Genomic DNA, 24,265 nt, shown 5'->3' with positions numbered 1-24,265 from the left:
CAGGTCAGAGCCTTGCTGTGGACCATTTCTTTCCATTTCCACCACAGGTTATCAATGGGGTTGAGATCTGGGCTATTTGCAGGCCATTACATTGACCGGATGAGTCTTTCTCCAAGAAATGTAAACAGTTTTGGCTCTGTGGCATGATGCATTGTCATCTTGGAAAATGACAAACATATTTTCAATTGAAGGGATAAGAAAGCTGTCTAAAATTTCAATGTAAACTTATTTATTGAAGATTTAACCACAGCCATCTTCCCAGTGCCTTTGCCTGACATGCAGCCCCATATCATCAAGGACTGAGGGAATTTTGATGTCTTCTTCAGGCAGTCATCTTTGTAAATCTCACTGGAACAGCACCAAACAAAAGTTCCAGCATCATCACCTTGTCCAATGCAGATTCTTGACTCTTGACACCTTGTCCAATGCAGTTTCTTGACTCTTGACAAGGTGATCACTGCAGACGCTGCACCGATCTGCCTGTCGATCTCCCGCTCCCTCCTTCCCTCACTCGTGAACAAGACCCCAAGACACTTGAACTCCTCCACTTGGGGCAGGACATCATCCTGGAGAGGGCACGCCACCCTATTCCAACTGAAGACCACGGTCTTGGATTTGGAGGGGCGTATCTGCATCCCACCAGTATGTGTTGGAGGTCACGGCTTGATGAAGCCAACAGCACATCATAATCTGCAAAAAGCAGAGATTCAATGCTGAGGCTACCAAACCGGACCCCCTCAACGCTTCGGCTGAGCCTAGAAATTCTGTTATGAACAGAATTGGTGACAAAGGCCAACCTTAGTGGAGTCCAACCCTCACTGGGAATGAATCCAAATTACTTCCGGTAATGCGGACCAGACTCTGACACCCGTCGTATAGGAACCAAACAGCCCATTCCAAAAAAACTAATGATTATTAAAAAATAAAATGTTTTTTTTTTAAATGGAAAAAAGGAAATGTTCTCTCTTTTTAACATTGTATATTTTGTTTTATTGATTTACAGTATTGAAAAAAAGAAAAGATAGAAAGAACAAAATAGGGGAAAACAGTGGATATTGTCTTAATTTCTTTTTAATTAATACAACAACAAAAATGACATCAGGCAAATATTAGCGTTTTATTTTTCAAATTTGTGTAAAAAAACAACAACTACATATTCTACGATTTCTGTTGTGAGAAACAAAGAATCAAATTATTTCCTTCCATGGGCCAGACACAATGATGTACTGGGACAGATCTGGCCCCCGGGCATTAAGTTTGATGCCCTTGCACGAGTACATAACACTTTATGACAATGTGGCTTAACTCCTCTGCTCATAGAGAAGCAGAAAAAACTATTAAAATCTTGTAGTCACACTCTACAAGTGAGCTGAATTGCCTGCTTTGCAAGTGAAGTAAAAAAGCACCCTCGTTTTCATTCATGTGCACCCCTGTGTCTATGTGCCCACCAAATCCCCTCTGAATTGTGGTGTAGTGTTTTATACTGTTGCCCTACCCATAAGAGCAGAGTGTGGGAGTTGTTTTTTTCTTCCAAATCCGCTGTCTTGTTTTTCCTTTTCAGTCTAAAAAAATTGGGGCGCTAAAAGTAAAAACTGACAGTGACCCAGCAGGTTCCCCTTCCTGTGTTCTCACGTACAGTATATGCTAATGTCGTTATGTTTCTTAGACAAAAGTCAAATGTTATCATGTCAAGGGACAACATTTGTTACAAAAATGTAATTGTACATAACTGTTTGAACTGATTTTTGGTTGCCTATATTTTTGGAAGGTAGCAAGATTTTTTTGCTCCTAATTAGATGAGAATAGGGGTGGGATTGAATAAATTTTCTTCTTCCCACTCCTTTTTAGGCATGTAGTTGATGTTGCTATGTTACTTAGTTTTGCTGCTCTTTTTGTTATATGTTTATATGAGCTGTATATACTTGCTGTCTTGACAAGGAAAATCATGGCTTGAAATAAACAAATGAAAGAAAATGAATGAAATGAAATGAAATGAAATGAAATAAAATAAAATAATGAACTCACAGTCCCTATCACCATATCACCATAGACCGGTTGTGATTGAAAAGTGAATGACCCTAATTCAGCGTACTAAATGCTCAGACGGGTTGCCACAACACTCCATCGTCTTATAGAAAGTTGTGGTTACAGGTGGAGCTTTCCCACCTCTTGCACATGCCAGGTGTCCCGCTTCCTTTGTCCAGATAGTGCGCGTGAATGTTTTTCTAGAGAGCAGCTTAGCCTTTGAGTTAACTTGAATGACTCAGTCATAAGCAAAGGATGTGGATTTGTGTGTGTGATCTTAAAACTGCGGCATCATTAAAGGCGGCAGCAAATCCTTTTGAACGACGTACAATATGAAACAGATGCAGGAAGTGTTGCGTGGCTACAAACGTCAAGGGCGGCACCCAAGTCGAGGACTGACATTTAAGAGCAGACGTGGTTTATGTTGTAAGAAATTGGTCACAGTTTAGTGGACATTTCCCACTGGGCTGCCATAAAACAATCATTTTAATTGTAGAATCACCAATTATTTTCACATTTAGCCGACTAATGAATTTGTACGACTAATCAATTCGTACACTATTTATAAATTTGAAATATGTATTTTGAAATAAAATTTAAAAATGTTTTCAAAGTTTGTGTTAAATGCTCACTGATTGTTACTTTTTTTTTTATTTTTTAAGAAATGTAAACAAAATCTACACATGTAAGAAAAAACTTTTTTTTTTTTTTTTAATGTTAACAATTCCGTTATATTCCTTTTTTGTTTTTAACTTATTCACTGCCAAGGGTGCGATAGGCATCCAAATCAAATCGCTGCAATTTGGTGCCAACCCCTCCCAGTCCACATGGATTGGACGTCTATCGACAATGACAGCCAATGAGTTAAGAGGCTCAAAAAGGAGGATTTGGACAATTTTTGAGGTCAAAAATGTCTCTGAACGATTAATCGGCTATCAAAATAGTTTTTGACTAATTTGACTAATGAACTATTGTTCATAATAAGTTAATTAATTGTGGCAGCCCTAATTTCCAGTCAAATATGCGGCACACAAAAAAAAAAAAAATCTCCTGAAAAGTGTAACATTGAACCTGAATTGGTAGATACTGTACATTGGCTCCAACTCACCACTGCTGATATGAACTTGGGACTGGCAGGTCAGGAAGCAGCGGTCGCCCCCCTCCTGCTTGCTACAGTTCAACGTTGGCTTGGAAGCGGCTTTCACAGGTGGTGAACCCTCTGCCTCTAGATAGAAACCACAATAAAACTCCAAGGTAAAAGAGGAACGCGTTGGACAGGAGCAAGGAGAAAGAGGAACCCGCTATTTGGACAGCCACGACGGCACAGCTTTGATTGTTTTATGGCCGCACGCGTGAAACTGAGTGAGTGAGAATACAAGAGAAAAGAGAATAGAATTCAAAGTATCTCCTGTTTTTGTCCCACACTCCCTCTGACATCCAAAAATGTCATACATACTTCCATTTTTGTTTCAACTGGTGTCTTATCGTGCAGAGGAGGCATTGACTTACCAATACAGTCCTTTTTGTTCCAGTGGAGCTTGTAGCCAGGGTTGCAGGAGCACTCAAACCCACCCTGGGTGTTCTCACAACCCTGCTCACAACCGCCATTGTTTACGCTGCATTCATTTATATCTAAGAAGAAAAAGTAGATTTGAAAGACGTAACAAACAAAACATATTCTTAAAGGGATCCTCGGACTTAAAGATTAGTAGGCTCTAATAAGCCATAATCGTTCTCTTTTACTAAAATATGTTATTAGAAACACATGCATAATATTGCCACTGATTTAAAAATCTATAATATTTAGTACATGTTTTGACCTACGGAGGGCGCAGTGTTTTGCCCGCGCAATGCACACTGGGGGTGATGATGCGGTTGGCCTGGACTGGGTGAATAGCTGTGCTAATTAGAAAGCGAAGCTAGTATGGCGACTGGCATGATTTTGTCACATTCTGCTGCTGTTCAGATTGTTTTGTTACAGAGATGTGGGATGAGTTCCCAACGTCATACCTGCATCCGATTCCAGCTCATCAGCAACATCTTTAAACCGATCCTAGGCGGCTTGTATTGACTTGCTGCCATTTAACAGATTGTTTATCCCTTCGCTGTTCGTTGCATCATTGCCTTGTTTTTTTTATTTGTCTGCCTCTCATCACGGTTTTCACTCGTTTTTTTTTTTCCTGACCTACTTTCACGACCCCTTTTGTGTCTCCCTTTTCGCGATCACGTGTTTTTTTTGTGTGTTCAATAAATCCTTCTACCCAATCCCTTTGTTATTTTTGTCTGCTTGCTGTCTGAAGTGAGCTGTGTTTTTTAATTCCGTGGTCAAGCCAGCCGCACTTTCTTTTCAGTTGCGTTTCCCTTTCAGGTTTTACCGCATAGACAGATAACACACGTGGGTTGCGATTGCTTTATAGGGAAAATAATGACTCACAACGTCACGCGGAAGTATAGTCCTGTGGTCTACGAGCTTGTCTGTCTCATGGGAAACGTGGGTTCGAATTCCACTGGAGACTTTCATTTAATTGCTTTTGCTACTCATTTTGTTAAATATCGACAGTGCTGTCCTGATTATCACTTTTCCGCTCAGGTTCAAATTGGAAGAGCAGAACTGACGACATGTTTATGTAGCTAACAAGTGACACTGTGGAATTACAGCATCGCTGCCGAGTGACGTCACCGCCCAAAGTGCATTGCGTCGTCAACAACAATGGCGACCTACTAGTTAAACAATTTTTTCAAATTTTACAAAAACTAAAACATTAAGATGGGGTTGAATATCAAATTATTATAACTCATACTAACATTTATCTTTTAATAACTACAAGTCTTTCTGTCTGTGGTTCCCTTTAACCCTTAATTGGGCAGTCATATAACTCATTGGCCTCATAGACATCCAGTCTATTTTTACTGGGAGGATTGTAAACAATCATTCACTGCCAGCCTTTCCAAGCCAATGAGCACCCGATAACAGGTTAAGGTTTGTCCTGAAATTTCACCTAGATTATCCCCAACATTTTGTGTATTTATCTATGTGTTCTGCACTTCTTCCTCCTCCACCCAGCCCGCTCTCACCTCCACAGTGGGCCAGTCCGTACATGGTGTAGCCTTTGTTGCACAGACACTGAAAGCTACCGGGGGAGTTGACACACGTGTGATCACACGTCCGCTCAAAGTAGCACTCGTCTATATCTGTAATCAAAAGCCATTACTTGACATAAAAGCAAGGAATTCTTCATGAGCAGGAATTTCCCATCCACAGACCAACAGGTGCATTTGATCCACATAGATGGCTCTGGCTTTGACAATGATTACAAGGGAGATGCAAGTCACTGAGAACTTGTGAAGTAGCTATCAGTTTCGCATTAGATTTAGTATACGTGCCCAGATGTAAAAGGTTTGGCTGCCGAATTTATGAAATAGTTTTCATGCAGGTTGTACCTTGACAGGAGCGTTCATCGGTTAGCAGCTTGAAGCCTTTCCTGCAGTTGCACTCGAAGCTGCCGATGGTGTTCCTGCAGAAGTGATCGCAGCCGCCGTTTTGAAGCTCGCATTCATCAATGTCTGCGGGTAAGAGAAGATAAAAGCCGGAAAGTCAGTTGTGGCACCAGTAGCAGTAGTGGCTGCTCGTATATCCAACTGGTAAAAACAAAGAATGTCTAATGTAGTAACTTCACTTAGAAACTGCATGTTTCAGTATTGTGTATGTGGATTATCTAAAATTTAAAGTGTGGTGTATAAAATGGAGCCCTTCGTTTCAGGAATGACCCACCACTGACAATTATAATGATACATCTTATTTCAAAGCGCATTTCAGAATACTCGACACTGTACAAGAAATACAATTTAAAGTTGCCTAAAGCACAGATTAAAAGCAAAAAAATGTTGAGGGGATTTTTTTTTTTTTAAATAATCCAGATGCAAAATACTGAAACATGCAGTTTCTGAGTAAATCTACTCTCTGAATCCAAATCTTAAAAAAATAAGAGAAATGGCTGCTTGAATATATATTTTTAAATACCAAAGTCTTGAGTAGAAAAACATAAAATCCCATTTTTCTCTTGTCCACACTGACCAAATTGAATCCCAAAACAGTTCAAGTAAATTCAAACTTTTGCGGGTAATTTTTTGTTTCATTCCTCTATCTTGTCACTGTGGGTTTTGATGAATATACAGTATAACATTTCACACAAATTATAATTCTTGGCAAATTATTATATTTCCATAATGAATTACTATTTGTGGAAGACATGCCTGCAAACCTGTTAACGTCAGCGTTTTTGCGTTGTAGAAGAAGCAGGGAATAATATGAAACACTAGACTTGACATGGGCTGACAGTTTTCCAAAAGAATAGCGAAAAAAAAAATACGTCCTTGCTTCTGTTTCATAATTTTATACAATAGTTAGATTTGATTGAATGTCTGACAGTACCTCACACTAAAATGTTAGCATATGATCAGAATAAGACTTTTTTTTTTAAACTTAATAACTTACTTACTTAGTATTTACCAAATTTTTTGCACTATAAGTCGCACCTGAGTATAAGTCACACCGGCCATAAAATGCCCAATGAAGAGGAAAAAAACATATAAGTGGCACCGGAGTATATGTCGCATTTTGGGGGGGAATTTACTTGATAAAATCCAACACATAGAACAGATGTCATATTGAAAGGCAATTTAAAATAAAAATACAATAGAGAACAACATGCTGAATAAGTGGACAGTATGACAATGTTACATGATGCATGAATAACAAAATGCAAACGTGGCCGCTATGTTCACGTAACATAGCTATTAAGAGTTATTCAGATAACTTTAGCATAAAGAACATGCTAACAAGTTTACCGAACCATCAGTGTCACTCAAAAACACCAAAATAACATGTGAAATTATATAATAATGTGTCAATAATTTCACACATAAGTCGCTCCAGAGTATAAGTCGCACCCCCAGCCAAAATATGAAAAAAAAAACTGTGACTTATAGTCCGAAAAATACGGTACTAAGTTTACTTATTTTGTAAGTTTTTATCATCAGGAATAGCTAGCTCCTAAACCTGAAGAAAAAAGCTATCATTAGTAGCTACAAATTTGGAACCCTGTTACTGTAATTATGCCAGTTTACCATTGATCTGTAAACTAACCAAATCTAGCTTCTGATAGTAGGCTTATATGACATCTACTACTATGTAAATGATGATGAAAACCTGAGATGTACAGGCTTGATTTTCAAGAGTTTTGAAGCCAAGATGTCCACCAATTCTGAAATTATATTTGTACATTGGACAAGCATCAGACGCACCTTTGCACGTTTTGGCATCGGGCTGCAGTGTGAAGCCGACAGGGCAGGTGCAGCGCACGCCTGTTGATGTGTCTTTACAAGTACAGTCGCACCCTCCGTTGTTGACCGCGCAGGTCTCTGCGAGGGCAGCGCACAAAGCAAACAGCAAAGGTAAAAATGAAATGAAAGTACTCAATGAGTCAATTCAGGACAAAAGATGTCAGTGTCTAAAACCATGTTAGAAAGTTATCTTTCTATCCACAGTCATGAACAGAGCCTCCATCTTCCTGCTCATTTTTTAAAATTGTAATGTTTACATAATAATTAATACTTAATTTTCTGTATTTTGTTTGGTGTTGTTATGTAAGGAATGATGTTTGAGCATTTATTTGACATCCTTGATATCCAACTAAAGGTCTATGTACTAGAATACTCTTTGTCGTCACTAGTGAGAAAAAATGGCACAGTGGTCAAACAAGTAGTTTTTTTACCATGCCTTTCACTATTGTGACATTTCTGCATAAAAATAGCACAACTTCGGCACACGAATAGGACAGCTACATTTTAATGTTGTGAAGTAGTGATCCTGTGTTCACATATTGACCTTAAGATGAAAAACAAGGATGTGGCTATTAAACGCTCAAACAGCTTGCATTTCTTTATCCCAGCAATTATCTTAATAGGAGGAAAAAGAGTTTACTAGTACACAGACCTTAACTCATTTGACCCCGATGGATGTTAAATCCATTTGAAGTGAGATGACTGGTATTGATTGGTCATGTTTTAGAAGGGGCCTCCTGGTCAAAATGGATTGGACGTCTATCACTGTCAATAGCAGGTAGTTATTTTTTTTTTAATGACGTCAAAAGCAGTTACAATGCTACGAAGGTTGCTGATTTGTTTCCTTAGTTTCAATGTTGTAAGTGCTAATGTGCTAAATTTACACTGTTTACACATTTTTTTTTAAAAAAAAGTTCCTTTTTTATAGCAGGTGTGGTTGGACTATCACCATTAATGGAAGCCAATGAGTTAAGCTGCAAATCAAAGAAATGGAATAAAAAGCTCAAACTGAAGCTATGGTTAAACAACACTGTGACCAGGTCATGGTACACAGTAAGTGTCAACGATCTTTGGAACCACTTGATGTAGACCTCGCAATGAACACATTTTATTCAGTGGACACAATATTAGGCACACCTTTAAGCTCAAATAAGTTTCAATGAGCCATATGAAAACCAGGTCCTCTTTCACAAAGACAACTAAATCCATCCAAACATTCTCGAAGAGTTTATGATGCTGTTTATGTAACATTAACATAAGCACTTCAACATTAAGCATAATATATCAATTATTCAATCATTCCATGTGATACTGTACTTTGAAAATCACTACTCGAATTAGGTGAAGTTTTAAATTGACTGAGCTACTCAACCACTATAAAGCAACAATTGCTGCTCATGAATCAAAGATGAATATTATATATAGTGATCCCCCGTTTTTCGCAGTTAAGAAACCAGAACGCACAGCAATAAGTGAAAACTGCGAAGTAGCGTCCCCCCCCCCCCAATTTATTTATTTATTTTTTTGTGTGTTCAATGTATTTATTTAGATTCAGCATTGGAAAGAGTTACATTGATGGCATGTTTTTCACTTTATTTTCCCTAAAAGTATAATTAAAAAAATAAAATTAAAAAAAACATATTCAAATGTAATAAATATGATAAGTTTTAAACATGTTACTGTCCCACAGGATTATTTTTAAACAAAAATAAAGTGGAAAAATGCTTGGTTTTTATTAAATGCTTCATTGAGTGAGTCCACTCCAATCTGCTCCAGCTGTTCACTTACACACAATGGCTTGCCACAGCAACTGTTTAACAAGTTAAACGATGATTGACACATGTGGCGCTTTGAAGCCTAGGCTTCCAGGCATCTGTGGCAAGATCAAACATTAAACCTCTGTCAATCATCGTTAACTTTAATAAGCAACTCCAGTGCACAGCCTGACCAACAAAGAGCAGGGAGAGGGAGGGAGGGAGGGAGGGTGAGTGAGACTACATGATCGGCTCGGGACAGCTCATCTGTATTTTTTTTTTTTTTAATTGAAAAAAAATTCACCATGGACAGAGGGCACGAAGTAGCGAGAAATCACTGTACGTTGGTACCCAAATTTTCACATTTACAATTGATATACCATTCAATATTTGGTACATTTTCTCTTCCACTGGGTTTCTTACAAAAAAAAAAAAAACTGAAACAATGCTTTATAAATATTACAGAATGTAAGTTATTTTTGAACAAGTAACAACAATGCGGCTGTATAACACTTCCTGTTAAAGTGAACCCTTCAACATAAAAACACCATTATAATAAAAGTTATTATACAGGTGTGCTTTCATCTTGATGGCCTGATTTTTCCTCAACCCTTCTTAAATAACAGCACAGAAAATTCCAAGTTCTATATTTGTGGCATTTTTTGATTGCAAGATAATAATAATATTGGAAAACTAATCATATTTTGGGTTTCAGAAATATTGCTTTGTCTTTGAAAAATAGCTTTACGTCAGACTATCTGGAATGGATCAATCACCAAAATCAAGGTTCTGCTTTATTTTTAATAAAGAAGTGTCAAACTCGCCCGTCACCTCATTTCATGTCACATCATGTGCAACTACATCCTGTTGCTTGCTCAAATCCGTCGCAAAACAGCTAATTATTAATTCTAATAACACTGAACTATTGCAACCTTGACTTCTGTTTTTCTTAAACAAGTCATGCATCAATTTGTTATGTCTACGTAATTATAATTAGGCGTCATAACAACCCTCTGAGAGAACCATAACTACAATGTGGCCTGTAACACCGCCGATCTGGAGCTACTAATTAACTGATTATTAGGCAATGCCCTCTCACTTAAGGGGGATTTAATTAAGCGTTGCCACTGTTTGATTTACAGTTTCTGGTGAACATGAAAGAGCTCTTGTGTTTGCCACACACTTAGCAAAATTTTATGACTAACAAGCAGGGAGTGACCTGAAAATCTGTCAAATCCAAAGTGCCGAGACAAGGCTTTCACACTCCTGCCTTCCCAAATGGAAGGAAAATGTGAAATGTACCACACTGTCACAAGTGCATATTTTTCTGGGGAGAAGCAGTGGGCGAGACGGCGAGTGTGCAGTCATTTCACAGTTTGCTCTAAAGGCTGAGGAATGCTCCGGTTTACTAGACGTTTGGCCTCCTCAACGCCCAGCGCTTCCTGGCAGCTCCGCATGCCATCACATAAGCCAATGGACTGACGTTCAGACTGCTATATTACCCATCAGAAGCCTCCGCTTGACACGTTTGTCCACCTCGGCGAAGGACGTGGCGTTGTGGTCCGACGACTCGGCGGTGGCCTCGTCTCGCTCTGCGACACAAAGCTTAGAGCTTAGAGCACAAAGTCACTATTCACACACACTGCTTGGGCATAACAAAGCAAGTCATGATGAGCACTAATAGCCATTCCAATCATGGACTCTCGATGTAAAAAGTCTACACATCCTTGTTCAAATGCAAGGTTTTTTTTCCTCCACTAATGTAACAGAAAGCATGCATGACTCAATTGAATTAAAGAAATATATAGCTTAAAAAAAATGATAAAAGAGGGAAAAATGAACAATTGACTTAAGCATTTCTGGGACACTCATTTAACTTATTGGCTGCCATTCACGGCACTGACACATGACCATTCACAGCCAGTCCTCTCATTTTAAATGAAAAAGGAATGACAGTATAAACAGTTCTAAACAATAGACAATTAAGGGTGAAAAACGGTGAAATAAATTATATTGACGTCAGCTGACCACAAAAACCATGCATTTGCACAGGGGTTGTAGACTTTTGGGGGAGTTCTATATTGAAAGAGTAAAAATATCTTTGTTTTCTTGTAACCAGTGTTGTCAGTAATGCACATTACTGTAATCTGATTACTTTCTTTCAGTAACGAGTAATCTAACGTGTTCATTTTTCAAAACAAGTAATCTGATTAAAGTTGGTTTCCTTAGTGTCTGTGCTTTACTATTTTGTTATTGCCTCATAATGTATGTAGAATTAAGAAGATTGTAGGCATGTACGAAGAGCATTTTCTAATAAGAAATGCTGAAAATTTTCTTTTGTGGGACTGATGAGAAAGGCGTGGGCTAGGCGGGTGCACATTTGCGCCGAGTGTTGAGATGTGCGAGGTAATGTTGATCTGTCGACATCCATGAATGAACGTGAGTATTTTTCATTCATTCTGGAGGGTATCAGGCAGCGTTAGGTTGGACCCCCTTCATGCGGGGCCGTTTCGTACGTTTGCCATTGCAATGATGGGCAGTCATCGCTCCAAGTCTGCAAGCATTATATACTGGAGATGTGCGAAATTTTTGATTCTTAGATTTTTTGCGATTCGGGCGTGGAAGATTCGAGAACGATTCACAAACATCCAAATTCCAAATATTGAATTATACCAGGTATAGCGGACTTAAAACACATTGTCCGCGGGACATTGTGGACTTCGGGACGCAATGAGGAACGGGCCGAAAGTAAATATCATGTTCAACTGATGCCACTAGATAAAAACACAATAATACCTGACTGCCGCTACAAATAACGCCCAATTGCTAGTTGCTACAAACATACTGCAACATAACGCTAAGGTAGATATCACATATATGTAGAACAAGATGCGAAATGACAAATGATGGTGGCGTTAGAACATGTATAGAGAACTAGATGCAAAATGACAGACTTGCCGGCGTTAGTAAACAGCCGCCATCTTAAAGCAGTAGACTTCACTGGAAGGCTCTGTTGTGGCAAACCTAATAAACTTCTTATCTAAAATACTCCTAAATCGCCAAATCTTGACATGAGTCTATCTTTAAAAGATGAAACAGTTTTAAAAACTTAAAAAAAGGGAAATTATGGAATAACGGGAGCAATTTTAACAACTTTAATGGCTGATTCGCAACTTTATATTAATTGAATGTAGCTTAAAGCTGCTGATACAGAATGGGGACTTGAGTATTTTATTTACTGTTTTTAACTGTTAACTCGATACTGAAATGTAGTTCGGTTTAGCCTGAGAGGATTTTTGAACAATTTTGGAACTAATGTACGAAACCTTAAAATCGGGTTGAGGGGGGCAGGGGGTTGTTTCAATAATCGATTTATAATTGAATCATAGCCTCTGAATCGTAATTTTAATTGAATCGTTAGGTGCTCAAAGATTCCCACCTCTATTATTTACATCATATTCGTGTTGCACATTTATGTCGTGAGGTGATGTGTTCATTTAGCATCTTTGGGGTGTGTTGTAAGTGTGTTGTGAGTGTAAAGTGCTTAGTTGCTGCCACCTTTTGTCGCCAAATTGACCGCGCGTGTGTATGGCATACTTCCGGGTTGTGCGCTCGCATCAGCGCCCGCCCCCACCTCTGTGTTCATTGCACTGTACAATTCATTTGTGTGTTGTTGATTGTTGTGGAGTCAATTTGCATTGTTTTACATTGGCACTGATACGCTTTTAACCCTTACCCGAAATTCAGAATTTTTTACATTAGGCTTAATCTTCGAGTTAGCGAAGTTTATTTGTCGGTGGAGTTAACTTCAACAAATTCCATGCCGTTTTTCAGTTATTTTTTTAGTTTCAGCACTCTGGAGTGGCTTCGCTAGTGCGAGTCAATGGTGGTTGAAGTCAACTCTATCGACTAATTAAACCTCCGCTAACTCAAAGATTAAGCCCTATGTGAAAAATTCTAATCTTCCCCTTTAAATTCAATTATCGGAAAGTCAATTACAAGCGATGACATTTTTCTGTTGTCATTCTTATTTTGAGGTTGCAAAAGGAGAAAAATGGGTAAAATGTAACTGATAAATTACTTTTAAAGTAACTTAGCTACTTTGATAATGAAGTAAATGGTAAAGTAACTAGATTACTTTTTTGAGGCTTAATCAGGAATTAAATTACTTTTCAATATATCTGTGACAACACTGCTTGTCACTATTCAGAAAGAAGATAATCATGGATAACCGAACTGCTGTACAGACACCAAACCAGAGAGAGTAGATCACCGGAGCAATGAAAATATGTTGAAAGAGGTTGCGTTTAGAAAGGTAAAGTAACAAGATATGCAGAAACAAGGGTGCCACCTGAAAATGATCACGTCACTATTAAACTTATCCACATTTCCTTCCATTACTAATTGATTTTGTCTTCATTTTGAATAATTTAATGATTCTGTTTTTGTTTTTTATTTCTAAGAATGTTACCTGCCTATGCTGTGCTTTGCTGTAATGTGACTGTATAATGTATATACTATAACTGTGAAGTACAGTAGGCTTACGTCTTTATAACCTCACTCAAAGCTGAAGTGGAGCCCATCCTGAGAGTTAGGGTGCGAGAACACGCTAGATTGGTCGACAGCCAGTCAAAGCAGGCTAAATCCAATTTGTCTTTTCACATGGGAGGGAATTCAAGTTTGATTGCTGCGAAAAATGTGCCAGATTTCTCTTAACATCTCTGAGAAATGGGAGATGGCTCAGTGTTGCACTTAGGAATCAGGAAAAAGTGCTTCAAATAGAAAGTAAATCTTGATTACAACCAACATTCATGCCTTTAGGTAAATTGTACAAATCTGAGAAAAATGGCGTTGTCCCATTCTTGCGCTCAGTCTGTCATATTGTGCATTTAGGGATGTGTTAATATTTTTACTGCGGCATCCAAAATAACAACAATGTCAATGCTCGTCATCCAGCACTTATAGCTACATTTTTTGGCCGTGTGTGCGCGGGTATCTCAGCAGATCACAAAACAACAACCTGAGAACAAGGTCGAGCCAATAAAGTACGCCTGGACCTCACGCGCCCACACATACCCACACGCTTACAAAATCTGCCATGGTGTAGCAGAGATATCACCTGATATCTGAAGCCAGATCCCTATCCTTCACGGTCCGCTCGTCGAGCTTTTCCCTCGCTACCGTGTTTTCATTCATTCATCAAAATAAGCTCAGCTTGACTAAAGCAACAAAGTTTGAAACTTAGCTGGCCGCCGGCCGGTGCCCTCGTCGGTTTGCGGTGGAGTTTTCGTTCTATTTTGACAGGAAATATGACAAAACACACTGAAAAACTATTTTAACAAGCACTTTTGCCCTGTTCCTTCTCCCCTGTGTAGGTTTGAGGTTGGAAAAGATCCTTAGCCCCACTCACAAAATCTGTTTTTATAGCTGTGCCATTCCACCAAATGGAAATATTCTGAATGCCTTTTGTTGAACTTCATACACATTCACCCAAAATGAATCTTGACATATTTGGTGTCTTTGGAAACGACTGTACGTGATATCCAATGAAACTCTGCACGTTTGCGTCTGCATATTCCGCATAGCACGATTTCACACCGACTGACCTACTAGGAGGTCTGTGTGCTTTTTATAGCTTCAACGGGTGCTTTAATGGCATATTAATCTTTAGGGATTGTTTGGCAATTACAACTTTGAAGCTCCGCCAGCTCTTTGTGAGGTTTAATTCAGTATAATACTTGGAAACGAAAATCTTAAACCCCCAAAAGTTTACTTTTCTGTGGAAAACCTGTTTGAGCATTTATGCAGTTTAAGGTCCGTGTACTAGTACACTCTTTGTCCTCAGAAATAGAATGATTTCACTGTGGCTTACAAACAACGTTTTAAGACTTCTAGAGCTACTTTTGGCCTACTACAACGACAATTTATTCGATTCGAGCAAATGCTCCGACAACTTGGACATTCTCGATGTTTTTTCTTCCTTTTTGTTTTGTTTGTCAGTTTGACAGTAAACCTCAACTGGGAGTTGGAAATAAACAGCTTAAAGTCTGTATTGTGCAAGCAAGTTCTTTTTTGCTTTTCTCAAAGTCCTTTTGAATCAAGTCCCCCAGTTCTTGATGGCGAGAGAGTGAAAATAAAGAGTACTTAAAAAGTGTGTTATAATACGTTTAGGTGGGTTTTCATTTGTATAAAAGTTAGAAAAAGCAATACTATATTTGGAAAAATTACCTGATCCATACACAAGGGGCGTAGGTTTGGTCTCAACATTGGTAAGGAAGATATAACAGCACAACCTGCATGTGCACTTTTTGCTAGGGACGGGACATTAATAAGACCAAACATATTGGATGAAAGGAGGTCAGGGCTACATTTGTCACAAATATGAACCCAATCAGTTGATAGGCTAAATTATCAATGCAAAATAAATCTGTATTGACTGATACTAATTTTCCTGTGTATTGGTTCAGGTGATACAACGTTCGATTCAAACCTTTGTTTTCAAAAACTACTAAAACATGTTGAAGTGCAAGTCCCCTTATTAAAAAACAGAGCGCAATCCAAGAATGAGCCCACTTCTGGGTGACACTAGAGCACCCCTAGACTCAAACTAAAGTACTGCAATATAAAAGTGATATGGGGAAAAAATATAATGAAAAAAAGATCTGAGATATCCAACGACCGGGCTACATCTGAGGCATACTAAACTACCCAAAGACTCGAACAAAAGTACTCTCGTGAAATTCTGATGTGTGATTTCATTTCACAGATTTTTTTTCATATCAGTTCATGTTCATGTCAGTGTCCCCCTAAAACGGACCCATTCTTGGAAAGCTTAGGGACTTGCACTCAGAAGCCACCGCCTTGCGTTACCGTAATGCACATAATGCAAACAATGATCCAAATTAGGGACGGCTAGCTTCACTTCTTTGTTCCTTGTGGAGGCTGGCCTGACTGCAGTAGTTTTGCAGGATATTAAGTTTAATGTTATGCTAACTCTTGATGCAGGTTCGACTTTCAGTAGCAAAATGAGTGGTGTTTCCCCCACCTCCACAACACTGACGTCTTGTTACATTACTTACAGTGGCTCCTGGCTGAAAAAAACTTCTAATATCCCTCATCTTCGTAGGGGGCAGAAGAGGCGGCATGTTGTATTTCTGTGGGAACTGTGAATGCTTGTGTGTGTTGGGGTCAAGCCATCAGCCTACCAAATGTGTATTTGAGGGGGAAAAATGGACTGCCACGTTCACCAAGTGAAAAGGGATAAATGTAAGTCTGCACATAATAAAAGTACTGTAGGGTCTATTCTATCCTTACAACATATGGGAAGACAATCTAAATGACCTATATAACTGAAGTCATTATATCATGCAAATTAGGTTGCTTAAAAGTTGGTAGGGACAATTTGAGCATCCTAAAAGTTGGTAGTGTTATGTCCCGACCGTCGTTATGCAAACCTACGCCCTTGTCTATACAGGATATTGTGGATTTTATTTTATGTTTTACTCATATTGACTGATTCCAGTGCTTGCTTGAATGCAATAAGAATGTTGCAAAACTTATAAATGATATTAATAATAAAGACAAAAAAATAAATAAATAATACACAGGGTAACTCAGTGGTTGTTGAGTTCGGTCTGACAGCGGTTTTTAAATACTTTTTAGGTGCAGAATCTCTATCATGTCATGTTGTTGTTTTTTTGTTTTTTTTCTGTTTTTTTTTTTTAAATAACTACAGGATATCAGTTTTCTTAAAAAATATGAAAAATACTGTACTGAAATCAGTATGTAATTAAAAAAAAACAAATATTGGCATCCAATAGGTAATGAAATAAAGGCACGACTGCAATGTTTATTTAACACTTTTATGTTTACAAAAGATATGGCTACTAAAATAATAATGTGTGAAAGTAGGATAATTATATTTGGAAAATTACATGGTATCTGTGTTGTGGATTTTATTTCATGTTTTAATAATATTGAATGTTTTATATTCTTGCAAGAATCTATTGAGAATGGGACAAAACTTGGACTGTACTGCTGTTTTAACTCATATTAGGGTGCAAAATCCAAAAATGATTGCAGTTTTTCTCTACCATGTGAAGTTTTTTGACTATTGGAACCCGGTTTTGTTAAAATGAAAAATAAAAATCTACTTAACGTACATGCTTGTTTTATGAAAAATTATTCGAATATTAATATAAGAGAAATATAAAAGAAACAGGCCTAACTGCAGTGTTTATTTAACACTATTATGTTTTCACAAAGGATAAGACTATCGTAATTATAATTCTGTGTAAGTAGATAATAAAACAGTAAGCTGTAAAGCTGTGGATGAAAAAACTAGATGTGCAAGGGAAAAAATCAATTTTGGAATCAGCATACCAATTCAAGTTTTGATCAGCATAAAAACTCAACAGAATGTTTTTTAATTGTTCCCCAATCTTCAGTATTATCTGTTCAGTTAGCCCCATTCACTGCCATTGACGGCAATAGACGTCAAATTAGTTTTGACAGCCCCTCTCAGTTCAAATGGATTGCACGTCTATCGCCGTCAATGGCAGCTAATGAGTTAGTAAGCATACTGTGAGAGTTTAACACCGTTTATCAAAATATATTTAGATGATTTCCACTGTCATGAGTGATGATTTATTTGGTTTTTTTTATGGTTTTGTTATTTTTTCATGTTTTGTTAATGTTTTTTAATACATGACACACAATACAGACGTAAGACTGAAAAACTTACCAACACACGACCTCCTGTCAGGCTGCAGGGCGTACCTGACGTGACACTTGCATATGGGGCCGTTATCAGTGTCCTCACAGGTGTGTTGGCATCCCCCGTTGCCATGGTTACACGTCACTACGGGGGTCAACAACACACAGCTATGAGCCGCGCAGTCAGCGATTTGGAGCCCTCGAATGTGCGTGCGGAGGGAAAAGCCTCACACTTACAGATGCAGCCTCTCTGGTTATGCGCCAGCTCGAACCCCGGGCGGCATTCACAGGCCCCGCCCCCCTTGGGTGTTTCTCTGCAGATGTGGGCGCAGCCATGCTCTTTATTCATACAGTTGAGGCCCTCTGGGATGCACGGAGGAACACAATAAGGCTCTCCTACAGTGAGCGAGCGGTTCCAAACAAAAGGCGCTCATACTGAGAGATTAGCGTGAGGGCTGATTGTTCGCACCCATTGGGACAAGCCAAAAACTTCAACAAGTGTGATCGTTTTAGCTCAAGAAATACAAAAGAAAAAAATGTTTTAATGTTTATATTAATGAAGAAAAATCGCACTCAATAATACACTGTTGAGTGACTTGTTCCTTGTGTAGTGCAATTCATGATTACAATTAGAATAAGACATTTCAAATCCTCTCTCAGTTCAACTTTGCAGCACAAATATTAGTCGCTACTCTTTAATTAGATTCCGAAAATTCAGTGCCAAGGTTGAATTAAAATGACTTTTTGAAGGTTTTTTTTTTTTATTTAAACAATGTTCATACTGCTATACAATGATTTTCAAACTGGGAAACAATGTTAAACTGGCACAACAACCATTGATGACAGCAATGCAGGCGCTCAGACCTGTGTCGGCCTTTTTCAACCAGCAAGACAATGTGTTTGTGAAGCATTCACAAATTATGTGATTTTATAGTTAGTACAAATGTGTTTTTTCATAAATATGCCCATATAAAACTAATATCTTCATCTGCAGGATTATTAACATGCTACTCACTACATGTCTGCTTTACCAAATACATGATTATTTTGCTATTAAAACCCATTCCTAAGTTTTGTTTTACCTTGTTTATATAACGAAATGAAACATGAGCTATGGTGCATTTGTAAAGATGGGTCACAGCTCAGTGGCTGGGTCCTCGAGATTTAAAAGGCCTGTCAGGACCCGACGGAGTGGAGAGCACAAAGGCGCTCTAGTGTGATGTGTGACACAGAGCACACAAGGGCGAGTGTTGCACTTATTAACTCGTTTTGTTCTCGGGGATGCAGACATCCTTTTTCCCACAGCGTGTTGCCACTGTGGATGAAAAGCAAAGGAGATGGAAGCTAGCTTGAAGCTGTCAGGCTTCATTGTGCCCCATCAAGTCTTGAATTTGTATGAGAATTTGTTACACACAAGGAGACTCCAATATCTGACTCAAGACTGTTGGGAGAGACGTGAGTGCACGAAAACTCATTACAAGCGACGATCCAGCCACTCACCAACAGAACGGTGGATGCAAGTGTGCTGGTTGTCACTGAGGAAGAAGCCGTCCTTGCAGCGGCACTCGTAGCTGCCCATGGTGTTGACACAAGTGTGTTGGCAGCCTCCATTGTTGAACTTGCACTCATCCACATCTGGGCAGAGGAGAGCATGTCATTGCTTCAACTCAATCAGCAAATGACGATCCATCACATGATGGTTTCGTTGATGAGTACAGTCAGCCCACATGCCCAACCCCCCCCCCCGGCACTCATTTCATTTCAGACATAAATATTTATCTAGCTTTTGAGACAGTGCATGAACAAAACCAAAACTATTTGTATTGGGTTACATTTTCTCTGTGTGTGAGTTTGAAAGCAAGAAAAGAACTCCCGAGTCGGTGTGAGAAAGTTCGCACAGAGCCAACACAAATGTGATGTGTGCCATCGACCCCCCTCACCCCGTCTGATCTTACCTAAGCAGTTGTGACCATCGTGGTCCAGGTTGAAGCCGTCGTAGCAAGTGCAGCGATAATTTCCTGGTATATTGTTGCATTCGTGTACACACCCGCCATTGTACTCCACGTCGCATTCGTCAATGTCTGCCGAGTAAACAACGTGTAAATCTCCAGGGTTGAGCAACAGGAGTGCATTAGGGAGTTAATTAGCCAGTGATATGAGGGGGCCGTTGGGGACATTATCCATGAGTGCCTCCCACATACACTGCAAATGAATTTATCACACACACAAACTACTGAAACGCTTTCACATTCCACTGAAATGTTCTCACATACTACTGACACTCTTATACAAACTACTAAAACTCCATTGTAGACACTATTGACATGTTCTCATACATACGATATGAAACACTTTCTGAAATGCTTTCACACAGACCACTGAATACATTTTGAATGCACACTATGGAAAAACTGTCACAAATTAAAAACTTCTCTGATAGACTAGTGAAATGCTCTTCCAAACTACTAGACAAGACTGATACTCTTACATACACAACTTACAGTTAATGCATTTTACACACTACTGAAACACTGTACTAGAACTCCATCACAGACACTATTAAAACACCCTCATACTAAATGAAACTATCTGAAACGCTTTCACATGGGTTAGTGAATACATTTTGCTCTCATAACTTTTAAAGACCGTCTCACACACACAACTACAATGCTCCGATAGACATAGGTTCATAGGTGCCACTGAAATTTCACACACACTATTTAACACTTACATACATATAATTTAAATGAGTTTTACACACATTACCGGAACACTCTTACATGCAGCCACTGAATAAATATTGCTCACAGAGCACTGAAAGAATGTCACACAAACTGCTGAAATATCTGATAGACACTAGTAAAACTCTCATGCATATTACTAATGCTATCTTAAGCCCCTTTCACAAACATACCGCGGTAAATTCCCGTGTAAGGTGACATGGGCTTTACTCGCGTCATTGCTCTCACGCATGTAGAGATATCCCGGGAATGACACGGGTTGGACACTTTCACAGACTTGTCCCATGTTGCCCTCTGGCGCTCTCTGTGCAGGGAGGGCTGCTGGCGCGATTTTATAATCCGCACCCGCAGTGTTGGTCATATTGTGTTTTGTCACAGAGCCGGTTGTGGGAGCGTTCTTGAAGTTTCATCTGCAGGCAATTCAAGCTCATCAAGACTGTATTTAATCCCAGGCGATCCAAAAGAAGGGTGCCGAGATATTAACTTGCTGGTCGCCATTTGGCACCTTGTACTCTCAAATCTTGTGCATTTTCTAGCTTGTTTGTCAGCCGCCCTTGTTTTGAAATCCTCTACGTTGTGCTGGAATTTGAGTGGATTTGTTTTGTTGTCTTTTTGGCTCTCTGCCTACCGCTTTGGTTATATAGATTCACGTCAACCTACTGTCACAGACCCATTGTGTTATTCCCCCTTTTCCGTGATCGTGTATATTTTTGTTTGTATTTAATAAAATCTTGAACGTATCACTCCTTTGTTTTCTGCTTTAAGGTACAACCTTGTTTCCGCAGTTCCAGACCCGAACATCGGTAACAAAATAAACCACACATTTCGAAAAATTGACAATGGACTCTCTTCCTCGGCTCTACGATCCAGTAGCAGTTTAATTTCGTTATTTTTTCAGTTTAATTTAGCTATTTCCAGCTTACTATGTTGATAATTGCGATATTTGTTTACCCCTTTTTGTCTTTCTGCGAAGAAAGAGGAAGTGACGATCGGTCCACTATGATATTTGTCATCAGCCATCGTGCTGTGACCCGGGAATTTAACGCTTGGTTTCACATACGCCTCGTCCCGGGAAAGTCCCGGACATTATACTAAGACGCGACCCGTTAAATTTCCGCGTAATCTCCGTGTCAGTTGACTCGGGTAATTGCTTTCACATACAAGGCGTGCCCATTTAAATCCTGGGATTTAGACTGTGTTTTAGTGTATGTGAAGGGGGCTTTAGACACTACAGAAATGCTATCACACACACTACTAAAACTCGTGTGTTGTGAATGCACACAACTTAAATGCTTGTCACATAAACTTATGAAACATTCTCACACAGTACTGGACCACTCTTATACAAAGTACCAGAACTTCATAGACAAAATGAAATGAAACACTCTATAAAATGCTTTCACACAAGCCACTGAAAGACTGTCACACAAAACTGAAATATCTGACAGACAGTAGTAAAACTCACATTCTAATTACGAATGCTTTCATAAACATTAGGGAAATACTCTGACGCACATTGCTAAAGCTCTTCCATACACACAACTTAAATAGTTGTACACAAACTACTGAAACACTGTCACACACTACTGAATGACTCTTATGCAAATTACTAAAACTCAATAACAAGCAGTATTATAAAGTTCTCACTAATGTTCCATGAAATGCTTTAACACAGGCCACCAAAAGACTGCCATACACACAACTGAAATGCTCTGATGGACACAAGTGAAAGTGTCATGCAAACTAAAAAAGCTTTCATAGACACTACCGAAACGCTTTCACACACACAAAGACTGAAATGCTTTTTACAAACACTCATACACAATGTCTTACAATTATCGCACACAATTTTACTACTGACTGCCATTGACAGCGATGGATGTCCAATCCATTTGAATTGGGAGAGGATGGCATCGAATGATCGTTGTCAGCCCTCCCAGTTCTAAAGGATTGGACTTCCATCACCATCAATGACAGTTAATGAGTTAAAACTACACAACATTCTACAGACACACTTTTACACACTCGTTTCACTCATTTTGTGAGAGAGCTAATTGAGAATTCCTTCCCTGACGACCCCATCATACAAAACGTGATGCTGCTATATTACCTTCACAGTGTTTGCCGTCTCCTTTAAAGCCTGCTTTGCATGTGCACTTGTATGAGCCCTGGGTCGTCTGACAAATCGCATCTATGTGACAGCCATCACTGCCGTCCGCACATGGGTCTGCAGGGAATACCATACAGCACAGTCAACATGGGAGTCAACATGGGTGCCAACCACTGGGCGCAAATACACCCCCCACCCCCAAAAAGAAAGTGTTGCCAAAGTAATCAAGTACTAAAATACACTGAGATTTTACATGTAGCTTCACAATCATGATGTAAACGTGGGCAAAGAGGAAGAGCGCACTCTTGTAAGCGTGCGTAAAGTCGCCGTCGCAAACACACGCGCGCGCACACACACATGCACGCACGCACATGCACGGCATAGTCCCACCTCGAATCTCTGGAAGCGCAGCGCTTTGGCGACTATTTAACAAGAGCAAAAACAAACAAAAGTCTCTTGTAGCCCAAATAGCTCCCATGGTGATACGATCCAAGTTTAGAGGTCTGCTCAAAAGGACGCGGACGCACTGGAGTCGTGAGCGAGCGTCCGCCTCATTTTCATTCTAGCCTGTCAATCTGCCTCACAAGGGCCTTTTGAAAAGAGAAAGGAGTGAGTAATAGTGAATGCGTGTATGTGTGTGTGTGTGTATGCCCGAGGGAGCGAGAATGAGGGCGTGCGCGTGTGCGCGTACACAGGAGGAGAGAGAGAGGGAAAGGCTTTTGAAGAGGCGCAGCGTCAAGTTGAAGTGATAGCGAACGCAGCGCCGGAAGTTGATTTATACCAAATAAAAGCACTCCCTGTACGTAAAGGCATAAGGGCTTTGAATTTGAAATGATATAGCGACGGTTTATCGCACAATGACTTTTTAGAGCTCCGTAAACGTTTAGCGTGGTTTGTAAATTCAACAATAATAAACAACTTGACGAGAAATGCAAACATTTTGGTATGGCTAGCGCCGTAGCTTTCCGCTAGCTACCTAATTTAGCTCCAAATGTAAATATTGCCAGGCTAGAAATGACCTAACAACGTGGTTGCTTAGCAACACAGATTTGTCAGTCACCCGAAAATTTTCAGATGTAACGAAAAAAGTCATACGTGCAATTACATTTTACAAAAACTGGACGTGGGAGTTTGTCTTTTCCTACTTTGTTCCATTTAACTCATTGATCAAATGTACTTTGGTTGGGTTAGCTGGCAATGAATAATCATGTTTTACTGCGATTGAATATAGACGTCTAATCCATTTGGACTGGGAGGCGTTGGCATCTGCCATGCCTCCCAGTCCAAACAGATTTTAGACGTCGATCGCTGTCGATGCCGCCCCCCCCCCCATTTTTTTTTTTTTTTTTTTTTTTTTTTACAGCAACTCTGGCTCAACAATGGACGTCAATTATTTAAGGGGTAATGTTAAAAATAAATTGAAGAAAGAAAATTTAACTTCATTTAAAAAATGGTTATCATAGCTGTAATATACAGCTAGTATTTCATCCCGAATAGAACTCGAGTTGAAGATTTTATATAGGGATTTTAGTTATTTGGCTCCATCTAGCGGCGAAGACAAACATTGATAACACAGT

General features: G+C 39.3%; 1 protein-coding gene across 4 annotated transcripts in view; it reads right to left on the bottom strand.

The window, feature by feature from the left end:
• The window catches only part of scube2 (signal peptide, CUB domain, EGF-like 2), a 54,764-nt gene extending 31,410 nt beyond the window's left edge, over positions 1-23,354 (bottom strand). For 3 of the 4 annotated variants that reach the window (XM_057847480.1, XM_057847494.1, XM_057847490.1), the window contains exons 1-12: positions 23,079-23,354; positions 22,689-22,805; positions 19,793-19,918; positions 19,338-19,472; positions 18,075-18,200; positions 17,866-17,982; positions 10,625-10,714; positions 7,330-7,446; positions 5,467-5,589; positions 5,101-5,217; positions 3,535-3,657; positions 3,134-3,250 (exon numbers count right to left, since the gene is read on the bottom strand). In XM_057847480.1, coding sequence (XP_057703463.1) covers positions 3,134-3,250; positions 3,535-3,657; positions 5,101-5,217; positions 5,467-5,589; positions 7,330-7,446; positions 10,625-10,714; positions 17,866-17,982; positions 18,075-18,200; positions 19,338-19,472; positions 19,793-19,918; positions 22,689-22,805; positions 23,079-23,166 — 1,396 coding nt within the window. In that variant the 5' untranslated portion in view covers positions 23,167-23,354. The remainder of the gene's footprint in view (positions 1-3,133; positions 3,251-3,534; positions 3,658-5,100; positions 5,218-5,466; positions 5,590-7,329; positions 7,447-10,624; positions 10,715-17,865; positions 17,983-18,074; positions 18,201-19,337; positions 19,473-19,792; positions 19,919-22,688; positions 22,806-23,078) is intronic. The other variant, XM_057847503.1, reaches the window with a different exon arrangement.
• Between the last annotated feature and the right edge of the window lie 911 nt (positions 23,355-24,265).

Source organism: Corythoichthys intestinalis, chromosome 1 (assembly GCF_030265065.1).
Source record: "Corythoichthys intestinalis isolate RoL2023-P3 chromosome 1, ASM3026506v1, whole genome shotgun sequence".
NCBI lineage: Eukaryota > Metazoa > Chordata > Actinopteri > Syngnathiformes > Syngnathidae > Corythoichthys > Corythoichthys intestinalis.
The sequence above is the reverse complement of the archived record's forward strand: the minus strand, read 5'-3'. Positions and strand labels throughout refer to the sequence as shown.